Source organism: Pleurodeles waltl, chromosome 1_2 (genome assembly GCF_031143425.1).
Source record: "Pleurodeles waltl isolate 20211129_DDA chromosome 1_2, aPleWal1.hap1.20221129, whole genome shotgun sequence".
In the NCBI taxonomy this organism is placed as follows: Eukaryota; Metazoa; Chordata; class Amphibia; order Caudata; family Salamandridae; genus Pleurodeles; species Pleurodeles waltl.
The window spans coordinates 1231752400-1231775556 of record NC_090437.1 but is presented as its reverse complement, the minus strand read 5'-3'; the positions used below and the strand labels follow the sequence as shown (position 1 = coordinate 1231775556).

Sequence of the window (23157 nt, the reverse complement as noted above, 5' to 3'; positions counted from 1 at the left end):
CTCTATAAAAGAGGGATTAGGATCTAACATTAGTCCAGATAAATGGTTAGAACACTTTACATGGATTTATTCATATAGAAATAGCTTTATGACCACCCATGTAGAAGGTGTCCCACAGATGTCCTTGGAGATCAGATTTTAGCTAGATGAGGCTACTGCTGCTATATTAGCCAGCCCGTCAAACAAGGCACCGGACCTAGATGGGGTGTCTATGGACCTTTATAAGGAGAACATCTGGCTGTGCGTCCTTGTAATTACTTATGTTTTAAATTTTACAGCTTCTCTAGCCATTCCTACCTCTTGGCAGACTGTTGCTATTCTGCCCATGTTCAAGAAAGGCATCCATTGCTATAGGCTGATATCATTGCTGAATTGTGTGGTTAAGCTTGTGGTGCGCATTATACTGTACAGAATTAAGGACTGGGTTGAGAAAATTAGCCCTCTTTGCCCTGTACAATATGATGTTGGGAAGTCTTGGGGACCTTGGAACAGTGTTTCAATTTGCACATCATGATAGGGAAGTACATGATTGCAAAGAAAGGCCTGTTCTATCTAGCTTTTATGGACCTTATCAGTGCATTTGATCGTGTCAACTTCTCCAAGTTGTGGAGCAGTTTAACTGACCTTCTCCTGCCCTTACGGTTGGTGAATTTTCTTCTCGCTTTGCACGATGGGGTCAGTGCCTCTGTAAGATATGGCATTGGGGACAAATGCACTGAACGTCTGGGCCTGTCGCTGGGAGTACACCAGGGCTACATTTTGGCCCTCATTTTATTCCTTTTGGACATTAATGGCTCAAACTAGTTTTTTGTTATACAGGGGAAGGTTGTGCCCAAGGTGAAATCGACTTTTATCCCTCCCTAACTTATGCCTATGATGCGGTACTGCTTTCCCGCACACCAAACGGTCTTGGGGGCCTCCATGATGCTTTAGCTGCAGTAATGGATGATTTAGATTTAGAAACTAACATGCCAAGACCCATTATATGGTTTTTGAGAGCAGAACTGCAAAGCCAGGTCATTTTCAATTAAAGGGAAAATGCCACACGGGTTAGAGAGTTCCCCTACCTGGAGATCACCTTTCATTCACAGAATAGCTGGTTACCCTGACTTGTAAACCAATGTTTGGCAGTGTGGGCAGTAAGCCTATACTGCCTTTGCTGTATGTCTATAAACTCAAGTGTCTTCCTGTTTTGACCAGTGGGGCCGCCATTTGGGGGGGTACTGTGACTGCTTGAAGTTGCAGCAGAAGGAGAATCGTGTTTGCAGGAGACTGCTAGGCGTAGGCCAGATAGTCTCCATTTTTCCTCCATAAGGAATTGAATTTATCTTATGTGGAAGAAATATAAAACTCACCCCCACTCCTCTTATGAGTGGCAGTTTGGAGTAATCATCATACCTCACTCAATCATGATATCAGATTGTTTTGACTGTGATTATGGCCATAAGATCCCATGGTTGGGCTATATAAAGAGCACCACTGAGCCGTTGGGCAGGCCAGACTTGTACCGTTCTCCCCTTATGATGGGTAAGGATGAATTTGCTAGAGTTAAATAATTATTTATGAGGTCTGCCTCTGCCATTAGAGAGTGCAGGTTATCAGATAAATCGGACCTGGGAGATTATCTTGTAGTTAAAATAAATGATGGACTTGAGCCTTATCTCCCCCTTGTGAGAAATCCCTGGAAACAGTCCCTTTTAACTAAGTTTCATCAGGCTCGATCAGAAGTTATCTTTGCTTACCGATAGGCCAGTATGATCCGAAAAGTATATCAGTTTGCCCCTGCGATAATACTTCTTTGAAGACGCTAGAACACTTTACCTTTTTCTGTAGTTACTAGGTGCCTTTCCGACGCATCTATTTAATGCCTGTTCTTAAAACTCATGGTGTTCATCAATACAGACCAGCATCTTATTTTCTTCGTATGATGTCTGAGTTGACCTTCTGTTATTCTGTTGGAGGTTTTTCAAACGGTGCTCTGTGCTAGCGTTACACAGCAAATCGTTTAGACTTCTTCTAAGCCTTCTTAAATTTCTTATTGTCATTTGCTATGTCCAGAAGTATTTTTAGGTAGTTGGGACAGGCAATGATTACACCTTGTTATGTTTTTTTTTATCTTGTCTAATTTAAATTGACGTGTTACCTGTGAATTGGACCTTGGCTGATGTTGTTATGATTATTTTACTGTTGCTCTTTTATGATAATATTTAATACTCAAAGGATTTGGTATGAACAGAATTAGCACATGCCCTCTTGTCTTTAAATATATGTTGATTAGGGCGTTTAAGGGTAAGGACATAGCCATATAATTGCTGACATTGTATTCCAACAAAATGCATTTAGACTGTGTTATTATGGACCCACGAACCCTGAACCATGTACCTGGATATGAACTCAGTTCAATGACTTTGCAAACTAAACTCTAATATACGCTGTTGCTTTGCTTTGCTTATTTCACTGACAAAATGTATTTTGGTGCATACTGTTAGATGCCCATGAAGATATGCTTGAATTGTATACACTTGTGACTTAAAATGCACAAAGAAACTGTGTGTTCTGTACTGTGATTTAAAAACATCCAGCAGCTGTGCACACAATAGTGTACTGTGATATAAAAGGCTTACCTCAAATTTTTTAAACCTTTCTGTGCAACATATAAAAATGTAATCTTTAATTCACACTGCTGTTTTGTACATTGTATGCTGTACTGTGATACAAAACGTACACAACAGCTGGTGTGCACTTGCATACTGTGGTATGTAGTGCACACAAGACCAGCGTATGCTGCTCTGTGATTTCCGTTACTACTCCAGTTGCCACATCTTTCAATTGTAACTTTATTTTTTTACCAGATATTCAAAGGGAAGAGGAAAAAGTAAAGCGGTCGATCAAGGATGCAGCAAAAAAGGGCCAAAAAGATGTGTGTGTCATTCTTGCAAAAGAAATGATTCGATCAAAGAAGGCTGTGAGCAAATTATACGCATCAAAAGCACACATGAACTCTGTCCTTATGGGCATGAAGAATCAATTGGGTAAGGTTGCTGTGAGTATTTCTCACCTCTTAAGAAATGTCAACATGAAGGTCTTGAGTCTAAATAAGTCCTTCTACCATTATGGATAAGCATGTTGGGAGATAAACTGTATGCACCAAATTTGAAAGCTTGATTTTAAGGATTTGATTGTCGAATCATCATGGCTGCAATGTACAATGGTTGATGGTCATCAATTGGTGCAAGTCTACACATCTGGCTCATCTTCCTCCAACTCAGCACCAGCATATCAAGGACACTACTGATAGTCTGCGATGCCTTCAAAATCACAGTCCCAACCTCCTAGTTCACTTGGACTTCTCAGCTGCCTTCCATTTTGTAGTCCACCATGCTTTTGTAACTGGCCTCACCCCTGTGTGTGTATCTCTAGGTCAGTAGTACAGTGGTTCCCCCTGAGGCAGCTATTTGGCATTTGTGGGACAGTGTTAGGTTACTGAATAGTACTGTGTGGCTTTCTATGGTCATTTACCACTAGTGTCCCATGGTCAAAATACTGGTTCACTCCAAATTGGATAGCCAAGGTACTTCGTTGAGGCACTTCACTATCTCATGGTATCATAGGGGAACAGTCAGTGGTTACTCCAGGGAATGAAGGCGGTTAAACATTGTGATTCACTATTATACAATAAACAACACTGACCATAATCAATTGTTCAGTAAGTGCTTCATTGTCCAAGAAGAAAAGATCTTTAGTAAGTAAATTGTTAATTCAAATTTAATAAATCCGCCTCCAAATAGAAACAGCACACATCAAAATAGAATGAGCTAGATATGACCCCAAATATATTTATAGCTCCTCTGTATTATGTGCTTTTGTAAATTAAAGTTTGCCCTTGGGCCAGTGTTTTATGTGAGAAGTTGATGGCTTAATATACAAACAGTGCTTTACAAGAAAAACAGATTCTATCCCATAGATAGAAAAAGGCTAGTTCGAAAAATACACAACCCTTACAGTCATGTTTAGCTGTACCCTTTAATGTCCAAGTGACGGTGTCCATTTACTAGTTTGGTTGTTGACACAGGCCAGTTAAATTGTGTCAAATCACCCAATTAAGGGTTTTACTCATCCATTTTCTTTTATTCGGGGAGACGTTAGAAAAATAGTGAGTCACTTCTAGTATATGATAGCAGGGGGCTTCCATAGCAGCCAAAGGTTATACCAGTGGTTACTTGCTTCTGATGCATATAGGATTAGCCTTGACCATAGCTTTAACTGGCACCATCTCTTGGACCCAGGCAATCTCTTCCAAGCAACAGAAGCAGACTCCATGCTGGGAGAGTGAAGACTGGCAGTCTCTGAGACATTCAAAGGCAGACGGGTTGAGGATGACGCAGACTCTTCCTTCTCCTTCTTTTATGCTGCAGCATCTTAACCCAGGTGTCCTCTTGCTTTCCCCATGGGGCATTGGGCTGGGGCGAATCACCCTGTGGCCTCTGGGCAATCTCGGTTAGTCAAGCTGGCTTTCTTAAAAAGATTGAAGGCTTCCCCAATACTGAAGCAGCATCTTAGTGTGGTTGACAGATTTTGCAGGCTGTACTGCCAAGTATCCACAGTGAGTTTTTGTCTGATTTTCACAGGTGCAAGCTATATTCTTCTCTCTCTGGAGGCTCCCGCTTCCCCTTGTGGGGAAGTGAAATGGGCCCAACACAGAAAACGGGGGATGGTTGAGTTTCAGCGCGGCAGGGAGTGTCCTTTGAAATCTCTCCCATCCACCAGATAAACAGGTTTGTGGCAGGGCGACTATAAGTGAAGGCTAGAATGTCCTATATGGGCATCGCCAGCTTAAAGCAAAGAACTTTCATTTTGTGTGCCCCATGTAGGGTTTAATGTGCACTAGAACATACCATTTCATTTGAAAGCCACACATTCCCATATAAAACATGTCATCTCTTGTACGTCTTAGGCATGGGGAGGGCAAAGGACCCTAGATATGAGGGCTGAACAAACGTTTTATTAGGGAGAGCTGGTCAGCAGCTTTCCTACTGTGCCCTTTTACCAGAGTCAGGCTGACACTGATATGCTGAGGTGAGCTCGTGATAGCCCCTTTCACTCAGAATGATGGTACAGTTTGGGTGTTCCCTTGGTGTTTGGGTACGGCTTGGATGGTGATCAAAAAGGTAATTTGGAGTTCTTCCAGTGGATGTAGCTGATTGTCAATCTCACTAGAGGAAAAGCACAGCGCTGTCCCGAGCCACATTGCAATTGGGCGTTCGTGAACTTTTAGAAATGGACTCATCTACATCACTCCACCCCCTGCTTGTCCCCTACAGTGTCCACAGAACTGTTGCTGTGCCTTTGTGTGTTTTGTTTACCTTCCTGCTACTGTGTGGCTATGTAGCTCAGATGCAAAGTGGACAATTAACAACTCTATGGACCCAAAATTAACTGCTTGTTTCCTGAGATGTTCCACAAAACAATTGCAGGTTGTGATGACTATTGGTGCAGTTAGATAAGTGTAGCATGTATAGGATCTTTAGCAAAACCCTATATAATGCATCTTTAAATGAAACTAGTTACTAAAGCTACCCAATTTAAAGTTGCTCTCGTACACAGCATTAAAAAGGCATACACTTTTGGTGAGTCAAGTGAGGTAAGTCCCTATTAATATCTGTCCCACAAGAGTACTAAAATCATTCAGAATATGCGTTGCCTTTGGCGCGAGGTCACTGGATTGCTCATGTATATAAGAAGATCATTGTATAGGGAGATCTTATTTCCACCCCAGTCGCACATCTGAAGCCTGTGGTACTAGAATCTGATTTCAGATGTCTTGCCCCACAGCTCGACTGCTTAGGGAAAAAGAAGGGGAGTTGAAGGGTATTCCTACCTGATGCTCAAGTAAACAGGAATGGGCTCAGATAGGCTATTGTTTATTCATGTCTTGGCTACTGGTTCTGTACATTACAATTTTTTTTTATAAACACATTTTTATTGTTTTATTAGCAGAATAACAGGTCACATTGGTTGTCTCGAAAATAAAACACTCATCACCTCCCATGATCAATATGACATTGAACGCATCATACAAGGGAATAACAGTCATAAAGACAGTATGGTTACAACGGCTCAGCATCCATTCTCGCAGTCCCCAACCATTTACTCCAAATCTTTGCATGCTTAGCCGGACCACCCCGTGTCTCGAACACCGTTTTTTCTTGTTGAGCACAGCATTCTACTCCCCGCCTCCACTTCGACAATGTCTGAGGCCCGGGCGCTCTCCGGTGGGCCACAATATCTCTTTTGGCCACCACTTTGACAGTGCCAAGTAGTGCTCTATATGCCCAGAGCCTCTCAACCCATCATCAACCCCTAATAGGATTGAAAGCGGGACGAGGACCAGTGATAGGCCCAACAGCGTTAAAAGCTCGGCCAACACCGCCTCCCTGTAGCGTGCTATTACGGGGCATAACCATACCAAATGAAAGAAATCAGCTGCTGTGCAAGAGCAGCAGCCACATGTGAGGCTAGCTAGAAGTCCTTACTGGTGCACATTGTAAGTAGTATGTCAGCACTGTGAGAATTCTGTAGGAGATCATAAGGACTTGAGGTGCCATCAATGCGCCTCTCCAATCCTCATCATCCAGAGGTCCAAGCTAGACTTCCCAGCCATGCAGTAGATCTGGGAGACCCCTCTCTTACCCAGGCCCCCCACCCCCATCATCACTTTAGCCTCCATGGGGTTGAACTCAGGCATGGAAGTTCTAGAAGAAATGTGTACTCGCAATCCATGGCGCAGCGGCAGGAATTTATGAAATTGTGTGTTTGATAATACATATGTCTGCTGGCGTTCCTGGAAGGAGGTCATGGGTATCCCTGTCCACACATCTCCCAAAAGCGTAATGCCAATGGCGTCCCACTGAGAGAATCCCTCTAGCGCCGCCACCTCCCTCAACCACATGCCTTGCCACAGGGATGTGTGTTGGGTGATCTTTTTCCACCATCCTGTATGCGTTGTGAAGCTCTCCACCCACAAAACACTAGTCTTGTCACTTCCGAAAGTGTTGTGGGAATGTAAACTCCAAAATGAGTGAGAACCCCAATGAGGTGAGCTCCTGCCTTGAAGTGGACCCCCCCCCCCTCAAGCCAGTTATTAATGACCAAGATGTGGGATGCTAGGTAGTATAAATACAAGTTGGCCATGCCTAAGCCCCCATCGTATGGTCAGTATATTACCAATTAACATGGGCCAAAAACAGTTGCCAATTTTCTTTTTTTTTTTTAGTGAAGCAAAAAAAATAGTCCCTGTTTAAGTTATAGAATGTTTTTCCTCAATATGTGTGTGGGTATAGCATTTATACAGCATGAACCAACGCAGAAAGCACAGGAGTGCTGTACATGTTCAAAGGCAAGCTTAAAGTGAACACATAGTGGGTAAGGAAGCAGAGTTGTGCGTGGTAAATGCATTGTGATTTAGTGTTCTTTAAAGAAATGAGTCTTCAACACTTTCTTAAATTGAAACATAATTTGGCCAGCCCTGATGGGGACAGGGATGTTGTTCCAACTTATGGGTGCATAAATGGAAAAAGCCTTTGTCTTGTGTAAGAAGATGGATTATTATTTGAGGTAGGTGACTACCCGCATCAACCAATAATCACAACTCTTGTCAGGGTGAAAGCTCAAAGTCACTAATTTAACCTGAGCTCAGTCCCCTGATAGCTATAGCATTGAGTAGATCGGCTAAATTTAGGGAAATGTGTAAAGCATTTGTGCAGTACTAAAACAGTAATAAAGTTTAAAATGAAAAACAATCAAAGTCCCAAATCGAGTTGGGAAAAAGAGTGCAACATTTATGCCTGGCATGAGTTAGTGGGTAGGAATGACTCCTGGTCGTGGTCTAACAAATGGAGTAAAAGTTTCAGGGGCCAACCCTCAAAAAGTTAGGTTTTTTCAAGATGACTGAAGTGTCTGGCCACATTCAACTTGGACCCTCGGAGGGGTGAGGGGGGGGAGAGAGGATGTTCGGTTGTGTGTTCGTTCGTTCTGTGGTAATCCTGGTGTACCCCCACATTTAACACTAAAATCAAGTTTGGGGCAGCCACTGTAGCAGCAATAAACCCAGAGACAGTTGTTTGATAAAACAAAAGTGGGATTTCCAGCAGCCAGAAAGTGCAATACACAAGTATTGTTTGGCATCCTATTTCCCTTGCTCTCAAGTGCACCATTGGTGTTAAATGTAAAACCCCGAGATAGACTTCTGGTGGGATTCAGCTGGTGTTCAAGATGGTGCGGGCTGGCAAGAGGAAGTCATTGAAGTTCCTTCAGGGTCAGATTGATGTGATCATATTTCATCAAGCCCTGGATGAGACTTGCTACGATGTACAGGATGCCCCCAAAGGGTTGCCAGTGTGGAATCTGGGATGGCAAGGAGTAGGGCATGACCACCATCCAAAAGAAAGAGTACATGGGCTTGAACAGCAGTTCTGAAGTCACTTGGGAAGAGATGGTTTGACTTTGTTTAGAAGAGAGAGGTGTTACCAGGCTGTTGTTGTTGTTTTTTGACAATGTGTTTCTTGAGGGAGAGGCTGGTGTACAAAGTGAAGCCAAGTTATTTGGCTTTCGGTGAGAGTTGGGTTTTGAAGCTGTTGAAGTTCATATAATTGAGTGAGGTTTGTTCTGTATCTTGTTGTTTTGTTCTTGGCTGATAATAAGAATTGTGTCTTAGTTGGGTTGAGCTTCACGTAGGCACTGGGCATCCAGGTCTGGATGATGTGCAATGTTTGAGGCATCAGACGTTTGAAGCAGATGAGACTTGCAAGTACAGCTGTGTATCATCGGCATATTGGTGAATCCTGATGGTGTTATCTGTGAGGAGAGCACCAAGCAGCTTCATGTAAAGGTTGAAGATGACAGGAGGCTGTATGGAACCCTGCAGGATTCCACAGGTGAAGGGGATCTTTTGTACCCTGGAGGTACCTATATGAACAAAATGATATCTGTTGTAAAGGTAGGAAGAGAATCAATCTGTACTATCACTGTGGAATATGGGATCCGTCATGAAAGGCCAGGGCAGAGTAAGTGATCTAATGTGCTTGGTCCCCCGGTGTTGCATAAAGCCACTTTGGTCTGTGTGTATCACAATTCCAGTTACTTCTGTGCTAAAATGTTGGTAACTATTTTAATTTTGATGTTTAGCAATAAGATTGGTCTGTCTATACCATTCACAGTGAGTTGTGTCCAGTCCGGAATTGGCTATCGCCACTATTGCTGCCTCTCAGGTGCCCAGTGGCAATACTCCCTTTTTTCTCACCTCCTTATACAGAGACATGAGGTGTGTGGCAAGCAGAGAGGTGTTGGCTTCATACAGGGAGTGCAGAATTATTAGGCAAGTTGTATTTTTGAGGATTAATTTTATTATTGAACAACAACCATGTTCTCAATGAACCCAAAAAACTCATTAATATCAAAGCTGAATATTTTTGGAAGTAGTTTTTAGTTTGTTTTTAGTTTTAGCTATGTTAGGGGGATATCTGTGTGTGCAGGTGACTATTACTGTGCATAATTATTAGGCAACTTCACAAAAAAATATATACCCATTTCAATTATTTATTATTACCAGTGAAACCAATATAACATCTCAACATTCACAAATATACATTTCTGACATTCAAAAACAAAACAAAAACAAATCAGTGACCAATATAGCCACCTTTCTTTGCAAGGACACTCAAAAGCCTGCCATCCATGGATTCTGTCAGTGTTTTGATCTGTTCACCATCAACATTGCGTGCAGCAGCAACCACAGCCTCCCAGACACTGTTCAGAGAGGTGTACTGTTTTCTCTCCTTGTAAATCTCACATTTGATGATGGACCACAGGTTCTCAATGGGGTTCAGATCAGGTGAACAAGGAGGCCATGTCATTAGATTTCCTTCTTTTATACCCTTTCTTGCCAGCCACGCTGTGGAGTACTTGGACGCGTGTGATGGAGCATTGTCCTGCATGAAAATCATGTTTTTCTTGAAGGATGCAGACTTCTTCCTGTACCACTGCTTGAAGAAGGTGTCTTCCAGGAACTGGCAGTAGGACTGGGAGTTGAGCTTGACTCCATCCTCAACCCGAAAAGGCCCCACAAGCTCATCTTTGACGATACCAGCCCAAACCGTACTCCACCTCCACCTTGCTGGTGTCTGAGTCGGACTGGAGCTCTCTGCCCTTTACCAATCCAGCCACGGGCCCATCCATCTGGCCCATCAAGACTCACTCTCATTTCATCAGTCCATAAAACCTTAGAAAAATCAGTCTTGAGATATTTCTTGGCCCAGTCTTGACGTTTCAGCTTGTGTGTCTTGTTCAGTGGTGGTCGTCTTTCAGCCTTTCTTACCTTGGCCATGTCTCTGAGTATTGCACACCTTGTGCTTTTGGGCACTCCAGTGATGTTGCAGCTCTGAAATATGGCCAAACTGGTGGCAAGTGGCATCGTGGCAGCTGCACGCTTGACTTTTCTCAGTTCATGGGCAGTTATTTTGAGCCTTGGTTTTTCCACACGCTTCTTGCGACCCTGTTGACTATTTTGAATGAAACGCTTGATTGTTCGATGATCACGCTTCAGACGCTTTGCAATTTTAAGAGTGCTGCATCCCTCTGCAAGATATCTCACTATTTTTGACTTTTCTGAGCCTGTCAAGTCCTTCTTTTGACCCATTTTGCCAAAGGAAAGGAAGTTGCCTAATAATTATGCACACCTGATATAGGGTGTTGATGTCATTAGACCACACCCCTTCTCATTACAGAGATGCACATCACCTAATATGCTTAATTGGTAGTAGGCTTTCGAGCCTATACAGCTTGGAGTAAGACAACATGCATAAAGAGGATGATGTGGTCAAAATACTCATTTGCCTAATAATTCTGCACTCCCTGTAGAATTCAATTGGAATTCCATTTGGGCCAGGTGTCTCCCGTGAATCCATCTGTTCTATGGTATCAATGATTTCACCAGTAATAATTTCCTGGTTGAGACTTTGCACCTCTTGCTCTGCCAGCTCAGGGGTAGGCAGGGCAGTCACAAAGTTACCTAACACTTCACTCTTCTCAGACAATGCAGTGCTATAGCGGTAATGGTAGTAACAAACAATCTCTCTAGCTGTATCCATTGGATTTGTAACCTCTCCCATCAGCTGTCCTTATTTGTGTTATGGTTCATTGTTGGTCTGTTTTCATCCTGCAATAAATGACCTGAATTATCCACCTGGTTTTAAACTTCCCTGGCAGCCAAGGCTTGCTGTCTGAGCCTTTGTCATCCTCAGCTGGTGGAGGTACATAGTAGACATGTCAAACTCGTATCTAGGGAGATCCATAGCATCCATAATTTATTGCACTATCCCATTATAACAGTCTTATATGCCTCCAGAAATATATCCAGGGATGCCCAACAGTCCTTCTTAAATTCAAAATATTGGGTTACTTCTGTCCTTAACAATTGTCTGAAATTTTCATCACACAACCATGGCACATTTAAGCACCATGTCGAGGTGCCATGTCCATCTATTAACATAATAATGGGAGCATGGTCCAAGACCCCCCAGCTTGCATTTGTGTCTCTGAGACCCGGGATAGGTCCATGGAAGAGACAAATAGGTAGTCTATCTGGGAGAATGACTTTTGTGTTGCGTGTCTTTTCTCTCATCAGGATGAGATGTTTGTGCCAAAGATTATTTAAACCATATGCCTCCAAAAAGGATGCAAGGTGATCACCCCATAATGTTTCTTTGCGTATGTGCTATGTTTATCAAGATTCTGATGTGTAACCCAATTAAAATCACATCAAATATGTATCGGACCCATTAAGGCCTTTACCAGCACTAATCCCATTTCTCTCAAGGAACTGATAACTGTGGTATGCCAATGTACATCCTTATAGCATGCTTGTTATCATGAGGCATCACACTCTCCATACCTCCCGCCACCACTCGGTCAATCCATGATTTAGTAATTGTAAAAGTGAATTGCTTTTTAAATAATATTGCAACTACTCATGATCCTGGTGTAAAATTAGCAGCAGGTAAGTCTCCTGCATCAGCAAAATATCGAGATTATGTTGCTTCGCAGTTTGCAACACTGCAGTCCTTTTTGTTTTTACTGTGTGAGCCTGCAATATTGTGGAGCATTTGTCCCAAGGAAACTGATAACTGCATTGTGACTCTCCTCTGCTCTCACCCTACACTTCTAAACTGAAGCATCTGTCATGCAAACTTGGTAGAAATGTCTTCTGGTCCTGGACCCTATTATTTTTGTCTGTTTCCTGTGTCCTCCCAAAAATAACAGCCCCAAAACAAATATGAAGGTGAAAGCATATAGGAGTGCTACATGTGCCCAAGCTTAAGTCAAGCAGAAGGCTCTCTGAAAGCCACCGGCCCCCTATCTTCTACTGGTCGAATATATTTCACGTATACAAGCTTGTCCCTGGGGATTGTCCAACCAGCCCGTATCCCCGTGGTCCACTTATCTCTGTCCTTTCAAGGGGCACTTCTTCATTATGATGTCTTTGTCAGACCCACTTGCGTATTCTGGTCCATAACCGTGACAACATGGTTGGGGCTATGTCATTCGCAACTAAATGACCCTTCTTCATTATCTTGTGAGCTGTCAGAGTCTGACGTCTCCCTCCTGTCCACACCCCACTAAATGCGCAAGTCCTGTTTTTTTATTTTTCCTTCTCAGCTGGAACCCATGTCTACAGGAAAGCCTATGTTCCTTAGATCTGCCTTCTACAGCAGTTTTGAATTGCGTTTGTCCAGTCTCTTGTCCCTTTCTGAATCCTGCCGACCTCTCTTTGAGCCATGTCCACACAACATCCCCTTATCAGGAACACCTTAACGCTGCTTTAGTTTAGGAAACCGTTGAAGACTCACCTCTTTAGAGAGCACTACATCACAATTCACTTACTGTCCACAACCCAGCTATCTTTCCTATCACTTGTTGACTTTATGCTTACATTTGACCCTGTACAGCATTCTGCTGCCATTTGTCTAGGTTTGCACTATAGAAATACCATATACCTAGATACATACATACAGATTGTCTGCTTCATTTCTTTGTGCCCTCTTTGGGAACCCAATGTAGTGCAAGTTGTTTTATCTGGACTGGCCTTCCTCAACCTCTGCTCTTCTTGTGACGTTTAGATCTGAAGTTCTCTCTTAGATACCAGAGACTCACTGCTACATTTCAAAGATCTTTCTCAGTAATGATATGCTACTTCTCACTTCCCAATCTTTGTTTATAAGGCATCCCTCAACACTTGTATTGCCAGCAGAATTAGATTTATTAGACGGGAAGGACTAGGCTGTTGTGCACCCTTTCTTGAGTGTTAGTGAAGTCTATGCATCTGACCTGCAGTCATCACCTTTGTATATTTGCCCATATTTACTTGTTTCATTGGTACGATTGGTTTATCCTTTGCCATGAATGGTTGTATGCACATGCTTAGTAATATCACAGGTGCTGATATCCAGTCTTGCAATCACCTCTCCATCACTAAGCATAGTCGTAGAGCATCAGCAGAGAAGGTCTTCACACAGGGCAACAAGTGAGACACATCACCACTGTCCGTTAGCACTACTCCAGAGACCACATCCACCCGGCACATCCGAACCACCAGAGTCATAGGTTCGCCTCCCGACAGCAGTTTACCCCACAGCTCAGCTCCAAAGTCAATGTGATTAGTCAACATTACCAGCAAAATGCCATGAACAGTGACTTTTTAACCTCAAAATAGAATTTAGACCTTGTCATAACCTGTCTATCTTTTCATGAAGAGAGACGTATTGGTTGGGCCGCCTCTAAGGAACTTTACCCTGCCAGTGTTCTTCCTTGCTTACGTCAGTTTGCCCCGCCGGCCTGCTTAGCTCAGCGGTCAAACCAGGCTTACCATTGGCAGCACGAGCAGCCAGGTGCCTTGCAACTTCCTGCTCTCAGGCTCCCAGAAGACCCAGCTGCAGTCGGCTCACTGTCTGTCAGCTGTGTGTATACTTGGACCCAGAGAGGATCTGTATTAACAGCTACTAAGGCTTTTTGTACCTGTTTGTCTGTCCATATTGTCCATACCAGGCACCTTTGACAGCACTTACCCTATGGGCACCTTGACTGCATTCACATGAGCTCTCGTGGTAGTTATCAAGACCTTCCATTTCACTCTTGCCACTGCAACTGCAACACAGCCTGCAACTTCATATTCATCTGCTCTCATGTTCGAACGCCAATTGCTTCGACCTGTATAGTCATTGGTCCAATTCCTCTTCTATGGACACCCAATCACACCCCAGATCAAGTTGAGGGAGGCGGCTAGTTCGGCAGAGTCCCCAAATATTCCAGTCGTATGTGATCAGTAGAACTCTATAAATCAGGATATTAGGACTCCATGACACATGAACGTAGTTCTGCAGAGATGCATCTGCAATGTTAACTGCCTTGGCCAGCATTGACTTGGAGTCTGATTTAGGGTTTGTCGAACAGGTTACTCGTAATACACTCATAACATTCGGTACTCCAGTCAAATAGTTTTGAACGTGGCTAAGCAGACTTGCAAACGTTTTCTTCATCTTATCACTTAGCATAAAAATCTCAATCTATTTATTAGAAATGGATCGAAAGAATTAAATTTAGCACAATGTAAGTCCCATTGTCCACTTTCTTCTGATTGAAATAACTAAACACTTGCATTAAATGTGTTTGAACACATTCTGAAATTGTATAGTGTCACCCAGTCTTAGGATGGAAACTGCATCCTACTATCGTGCTGCAGGATAGTTTGTAAATATAACTTGCTAAACCTTGTCTGTGGATATACTGTTTAATAATATTGATTCCAGTTTCACCAAATCAGTGAAAGAACACAAAAAACCTATGATTATGTTATGTAAAACAAAACTTAACTGATCCAGACAGCGGTATTCTGAGCTATTGCCATCAGTTAAAAACATTTAATTTTTTCATGTAGAAGCCCTATCTGTTAGTTACAGTACTACAATGATTTTCCTTTCTGTTTCAAAAGGCAGTGACACATTTGCTTAACTGTAAAATATGTAAACCTGGCTCATTGTACTTTACTAATATATAGTTCCATCATAGTAATGGAGAAAAATTACATTGAATAATATTGCGGAATGTGAATGTACCCTTATCTGAGGTGAAGTTCCTATGGTAATTATAAATCAAAATTCATCACTCTAATTTCTTTCAGTCAGTATGTGTGGACATTATATTTACTAGAAATGTTGTAGCAGTAGATAATGAGTTTGGTGAAACATTTTTGCCCTGTGGAACCAATCTGGACCTTAAGATGTCAAGGAATTCTCTCTTCAACATTGAGCACTGCTTTCTTGGTTTTAGTATTTTGTATCTCATGAAATTACAAATCGAGGACTATAGCAGAGTAATTTATCAAGAAGGTTAATACTGACCCTTGAGACGATAAACCATTACAAAAGTTTCTCTGTCAGATGTGATTTACCGCATGGAACCTGCCGCGAGGGACAGATAGCATTAACTGACAGTTTCCTCTCCTCATCAGTGTACTGGAAAATCTAATCTACTGGAGATGCACTGGAGATTTACTTTGTGTGCTGTCTGGCTGCATTTAGCAATATGGGACAATCCTTCAGGATATGGTGTTGAGGTCAAGCCTTGATCTTTTGAAGCTAGTGAGGTAAGGAACTAACCTGGTCGTATTATAGCTACACATGCACACCAGTATACATACCAAGTCCAGTTACTTTTACAGCAGTTAGTAATAAGAATATTTGCTACATGCATCTGAAACTTTCAAAATAGGCTGGATAGCTCATAAGATGTGAAAAAAGTAGTAACTTCATCAAAATACATTCTCTTCTGACCACTCCTTAGATTTTAGCAGATGAGCACCATGCTAAATTTAAAAGATGTCAGTCTTGTTTGAGTCACTTCATGTATAAAGTCCCGAGAGCCACTGTCAGAGGTAAAAATGTACTTCCTGTTACATATGGAGCCTCCAAAGTCGTAATATACATACAGTACACATCTCTAAAAAAGATTATATATAGGTCTTATTTTGTAAACATTTCACAAGACCAAGACGACATGAATCATAATTACGGTGCATATTCTACCAATACTGAAATAGCACTTGTTATCCCTAATCATACAGAGTAAAAATGTCATAACTCATAAATACGGTGCACACTTATGCTGTCACTCAAAAATTACTGATTGTCCTCAGCAATGTAGAGCAAAATGATACATCTCTAGAATTGTGTTATGCAGAAGCTACAACAGTTTAGAAACAAGAAGGTATATGAGTCATTATATTAGTGTAGCTGATATAACCTTGGTTGGGGAAACCACATGAGGCACTATGGATCACCAAGCATCCTCACAAAAACGTAGGAAATAGTGTGATTGCACTTCTGTTAGGCCTTAAACGGTAATTGTTGGTGGGTTCCTTCAGCAATGAGCCTGCTACATAGAATGTAAAGGCACTAGTGCTCCTATTAAAATAAAAAGTGAAAATTTACTGTTGGTTCTAATGACAATCCCTCGTCATTCTCCAGGGCTCTACCACTTGCTACCCCGCAGAGCCAGGAACTAAACAAGTGCCCCCAAGGTAGGTCTCAGAAGGGGGGACGGCCCACACGCTGCCAACTTTGGCGGGGAGAACTCGCTGGGTCCCCTGCATGTAGAATCAGCAGATGGGGGGGTTGCCTGCGAACACACGGTGCAGCTGCCCACAAAGCTGTACCTTGTCTGCTTAGCGCGGTCTCTGCTTCCCTGGGGACCCAGTCACTCTATTCCCTTGCAGCGGGAGCCAGACCATAAAGGGGAGGGTCTCCATTCACATTAAGGCCACAATCCCTACTTTCCGCATTTTCCATGGCGGAGGGGCTGGCCAAGGCGGTTCTATGATAGCCGGCTTTGTCCGGGGCAGGGGTGTGGTCCTCAGCACAGCGGGCTGAGAGCCTCCATCTGGCACTTTTCTCCTCCACGCTGCACGTCGCAGACCCCACACTGGGGGACCCGTAGTGGCAGTCCACACGTCGCGCTCTCTTGGATGCCCGGGAGAAGTGCATCTTCCCACACTGGACACAGCTACAGGTTGCAGGCTTCCTGAGGTGAATAGCTGGCAAACGTTATATAGGGGACAGCCCAGTAACGCGTAGCACATCCTTTGAAGATGGTAAAATCTCTCATTATGCACTGTGAGAGAGAACAAAGCACTTACTGCATGCTAGTTCCTGTAAAAGCACAGGGCAGGCAACCAGGCCCCTAGGAGAACACTGGAGGGGCAGGGGTACTAGAGGAGCAGTAGGCCAGCTCACCAAAGCGAGTAGTGGTAGTTCTTCCTGGCAGTCCAGCACCACCAGCAGAGTCCAGGTCAGAGAGCAGCTGGCATCAGTTCAACATACAGAAAAGCGATCCAGGAATCCTTTATGCCACCCAGCAGCTCCAGGTAGCAGGGAAACCACAGAACAGTCCAGATGAGTCCCTTGGGCAGTCCAGCAGTCCTTCCTGCAGAGGACTGGCCCCAGTCCCAAAAGTGCTTTAGAATCATGGGGCAAGAGCCCCTGTGCATATACTCCAGGGCCCAGCTTCTAGAAGGTGGGAGAAGTATCTAGTCAGATCTGACCAGTTGTAAGAATTTCCCTTCTCCCTTATTCTGGCTCCAGACATCAGTAGGAGGTAAACAGTCCTTTTTTGTGAGGGCAGGACACAGCATATTCAAGTTTAAAGTGTGAATGATCCTCCCTCTCTCCCAGCCCAGGAAGACCATCAGTATGTAGATGCATGCAGATATAACTGTGTCACACCTAACCCTCCCTGAGGGGTGACTGTCTGGAGAGTATGCATAAAGTGGAGCTGTCACTCTGCCCCAGACATGGATTGGAGTCTGATTGCAAAGCACCAGAGAAATGCCCACTTTCTAAAAGTGGCATTTCTAAAATAGTAATGTTAAATCCACCTACACCAGTAAGCAGGATTTCTTACTACTGTTCCAAACATACAAAACATGCCCACACTACTCCTCACAGATCCAAAATTACCACTTAGACATATATAAGGGAATTCCCTACACAAACCTTTGAGAGGAGCAACACTTGCAGCAGTGAAAAACGAAATAGGCTATTTGTCAATACTAGGACATGTAACACATAAAAATGTATGCCCTACCTTTTACATATACTGCACCCTGCCTATAGGGCTATCTAGTGCCTACATTAGGGGTGACTTAGGTGTAGTAAAAAGGGAGTTTAGGCCTTGGCAAGTAGTTTGACTCGTCAAGTCAATGTGGCAGTAAACTGCACATGCAGGCGCTGCAGTGGCAGTCTTGAGACAGGTTTAAAGACTACTTCTGTGGGTGGTGCAAAATGTGCTACAGACCCTATAGTAGCATTTAATTTACAGGCACTGGGTATATGGTATACCAACTTACAAGGGACTTACAGGTAAATTAAATAAGCCAAACAGGTGTAAACCAATTATGCCAAGTTTTGAGGAGAGAGCACAGGCACTTTAGCACTGATTAGCATTGGTAAAGTGCCCAGAATTCTGAAGCCAACAAAAAGAGGGTCAGAAAAATAGGAGGAGAAAAGGCAAAAACATTGAGGATAACCCTGCAGAGAGGGCCATTTCCAACGGCTTTCTGTTAAATTATTTACTTGATATCATTCCATTGGTTTATTTTTTATTTTTTTTGTCCAATGTTGGTGAAATTTTCTCTTTTAAAAATCTGTCTCTGAAAAACTAGAGTGGATACTGGGAGAGGAACGGGGACGTAGAGTAATATCTTGACTGCACAAGGTGTTAAAAACAGGCCATTAACTACATTTTCAAAAGGACAGTGACCTAATAGTCCCATCAACAGATAGGGATTGGGAAACTCATGTGCAGAAGTGCAACACGTAATGTCGTCACATGTGTCTTGCGGCTTCTAGACTGCAAAAGATATACCCTAAAAGACTGTCAGACCACCAAAAACGCAGAGCTCTTGGAGCAAATTTTTCCACACATGGTGTGTAACTGTGGGGTGATGGTAGAATACTGGAGTGAGATGGTGACTTCCCTTTGGCGAACTGCAGGAGTAATTATAGATGTAAAAATGAAACACTCTCTATTGAGTCTCATACTGAACCCCATAAATCGTAAGATTCAGCGTAAATATGCAGCATTGGGATTGCTGCTTGCAAAATGCCATATAGCCATTGGGTAGATATCCTCAAGACCTCTACTAAGAGGTAACAAACAACAAGAGTAGTAATGGCGCTTATAATATCCCAATATAATAAACAAATAGTGTGCTTCCACCCCTGGGGTCCCACTGCCACAAGACCCCGTTAATAACTCCAAGTAACACTAAGCACACTGCAAAAGGGAGCACTCAAAGAGTCATAAAGACACTCTAAAATTCTTAATCACAAATTATCAGAGTCCAATAAGCATCCAAATACATGTCAATTCTCTATTCAGTCAATTATAATCACGTGAGCCATTGTATGATATATAGTTCTTTTTTTATTTTTTATTTCTCAGCTCAACCAACACGTTTCGTCCAACCAACAGGACTTCCTCAGGGATCTTAATATCGGTAGCCTACTCGAAATCCCCACTTCTCAAGTACCGACAAATCAATATCATGCAAAATCGAATTCTTTTATGTTGAGCACCATCAAGTATACCGCAACATCAGCTGTGAGCAAAAGCCTTATGTTATTACGAATTTTAGGGTGTCTTTATGACTCTGAGTAGTCCCCTTTGCAGTGTGCTTCTCCACAGAGAGCTAATTGGGAGAAAGTCCTGAAAGTGGACAATCACAGATGAAACACATATGAAGAAGGTTAGCAGAGACGAGAACATGGAAGATGCTATACAAACGTGGGCAGATATGACTAATTCAATAGTTGACACTTTGTAGGAAGACACTAAATAAGCAAATACCATAATTATACTTGGGATGTGATGCATAGAGATGCAGCGGGGCAAGAGCTGGCGTTGTTGTCAGTATGGGGCACAATAACACTGTGATGGAGTATGTTGAGCTGAATGTCTTTTCTCTAAGAAAAGTGAATTAGATAATGCTGTCTTCTGATGCCATGGAAGAAACATTTAATGTTTTGATACCAGCATCAGAAGACAGCTGATACCTTGGCAGATTTTTTATGACCAAATTATATCAATCAAAAACCTAAAATATAGTTACAAAATCTGTTTCTGAATATAGGCCCAAACATTAAGCAAACATAATTAGGTTCCTTAGCATCTTGCTTCCATGCAATGCCAGAGCTACTGACTTTGTCCGAGACTCCAATTTTTGAAAATAATGCCTTATCCTTCATTTTGTCACAGCTTGAGTTCCTGCACCTATGCTGTTAGATTAGAAGGGCTGCTGATTTTTAGGTCGGTGCTTTCTTTTAAAGGCACAAGTATAGGCAACCATTTTCAGTTTCTATTAGTTTGCTCCCACGTGGAGCACAGCTCAACAGACCACCACAGGCTACATGAACTATGACTATTTTTACATAGGATTCAGACCTGTCATTTTTGCTTTGATCCGTTGTATTACATCACTGAGCTGTTGCCCATATATTTTAAATAAATGACTTTTGATGCTCAATTCTTGTGTAGACCTCATAGCACACCACATATTTAAGCTATGCAGAAAATACCTAGGATCATCTATGTGGCCCAAACGGCAAACCTTTACCTCGGCAATACACTTACGAATATATTTCTAATTGAGTTGGCATTTTATGATTTTATTTATGTGGCAAATGTTTCATCTTAGTAGGCTATGCTTAAAGGATCAGGAGACAGACATTATGAATTAATGCACTGTATACGGTGAACCGTGTTGGGGATTTCGGTTCTGGACTCATAAGTACAGATATGAAGGTTCATGGCAGGGGCAGTAGTTTCTGAATCAGATTTATTCTGTGGAACTTCTTTTGATAACGAGGATGGTCATTTCAATTTTTTCCCTAACAAAAAAGCTCCTAAACGTTTATTTGCCCTTGAAACACCCTATGGCACGTGCTAGGGAGCTTAGCGCTGATTGCTTGAGTTCACTGGCTCGGTGTACATTTTCTCATCATTCTATTCCATTCTTGAGAGCTTGATGCCATTGGTCTGAAGCTTCAGTGTGAAGTATTTTTTCTCCACTGCAGTGGTCAGTGTGGAGCATTCTAACATTATCAATTCTTTTTTTTGTTTTTACAGCAGTGGGACTGATAGTGGATAAAATAACATTATTTTTTTGCTGTCAGTAGAGGGCATTTCGACCTTACACAAGAATAACCTATGACCAGCAGTTTATGGATTATTTCATGACAAGCAGACAACCATTGAACCTGAGCAATGTGATCAAATTGTCCGGGGTATGTCTAGTTGGAAAAGCCTGCAGATCTCCGTAGACTTATTCTTGAGCTTGAGCCTTTGCATTTCTTTTCCTGAATTACTTTGTAGACCAGGTTTGTTCAACAAGTAGTTTGTGAGTTACTGGTAGCTCTCCAGCCACCCTTGAGTAGCTCTCCTGTGTGCAGTCCATCCTAATAAATACAAAACGTTTGCTTGTTTGAATTAATATGTGTACCAAAACGGTAAAAAGTCTGTTTGAGTTGTAAATGCGTTTATTTTCTTTACACACAAGCCTGATGTTTGCGGAAAAATGGTTGCATTGCCAAACTATATTTAAAAGTTGATATTTGAGCAATAAATCATGCAGTGATGGGGAGACAAATTACTATTGTTACTACCTGGCATCCACACCAGTAACTTGAGAAGAATCTTGCTCTTTTCTGCCTGAGAACCATCTCCAACTGCTCACCAGATGAAAGCAAGAGATTGTGGATTCCATCATTATAAGAAAAACATGGAGAAGGATAGGGCACACCACCACAAGGGCAAGACTCCCATCACAAGAGCAGCTCCCAGTGGACCCTAGAAAGCAAATGGAATTGAGGCAGCCTGAAGAACACCTGGAGGCAAATTGTAGAAACAAAAATTAAGACCCTGAACCACAGCTGGGGCACCGTACGGTAACTTGCCCAAACAGACAGAAGTGGTGGCCCATTGTTGCTGCCCTACATGCCAACTGGCATAACAGCCAGTAAGTAAGTAGCGAGTACTACTTGGCAACCAGGGGCACTGCCCCTAGGACTGTTATTTATTGCCCACATAGAGTTATTCCACATTGACAAAGCCTTTTCTACATTACTGCTGGCACCATCCCCGATGATTGGCTATGATGGCCCCTAATGTAATCTTATCTGAAGTGGCCACTGTTAGAACCCTAACAATATTAGTAGTTTTCAATGATTTTTATTGAATATACATAGCTCTTATCGAAGAAAAGGTTGAAGACTGCTGGTGTAGATATTAACATGGCTACCCAGCTAAAAACCTCTCCAGCACCCAACACGAGGTTGTTATGAGATGTTTGCCCTGTTAAGGGGCGAGTTTACCCACTGAATGATTGCTGGCCATTTGTTATGGTCTGGGATAAATTCAGTGAAGGAGGTACTTCCAGTGGGTCAGTAAAAACCATCTGTCTGTTTTTAATCCCTCTATTCTAGTGGGTCATCCTGTTTCAAATTTGGTAGGCTATGAGAAGCTTCAAGCAAGCATTTTTTTCTTTACGTTGTAGCAGATAGGCAATCTACTACCATCCCCATCATTATGTAGGTAACAAACATTGCTACCTTCATTCTGAGGTCTGACTGAGGTAAGTGGGATAAGTTCCTACGATTTCTAGCAGGACACATGCAAACAGAGACTACTACATCCTTTGAGGAAGAATGTAGTGATGTCTACAGCAATAACAGGAGGGCTAGCCCAAATCTAATAGTTGTGGCATTTATACATGTCACAGCTATTGTGAAACTGAGGAGATACTTGACTGGACGTGATGTTTTCAGCATTGTTCTTCTTTGATATGGTTGTTGCTCTCGTGGGGATGCAAAAGATGAAGTTGGATTTTGAAACTGACAAACCCATTTGGTATTTTTCCACTGTATGCCGTTAGCTAGACCACTTGTGGGGAGTTCTTTTTCACATCGGCTCTGGCCTGCATCTGCCTAGGTTCTGGAGGTTCGAGTAAGCAACCTCCTTTAAGTACTATTGCTTATCGGTGATGTTAGTAGGTAA

The 23157-nt window shown here is 42.5% G+C and overlaps 1 protein-coding gene across 2 annotated transcripts in view; it reads left to right on the top strand.

The window, feature by feature from the left end:
* The window catches only part of LOC138250038 (charged multivesicular body protein 3), a 331776-nt gene that overhangs the window by 261245 nt on the left and 47374 nt on the right, over nucleotides 1-23157 (top strand). For both annotated transcript variants that reach the window (XM_069204412.1, XM_069204420.1), the window contains one exon: nucleotides 2853-3032. In XM_069204412.1, coding sequence (XP_069060513.1) covers nucleotides 2853-3032 — 180 coding nt within the window. The remainder of the gene's footprint in view (nucleotides 1-2852; nucleotides 3033-23157) is intronic.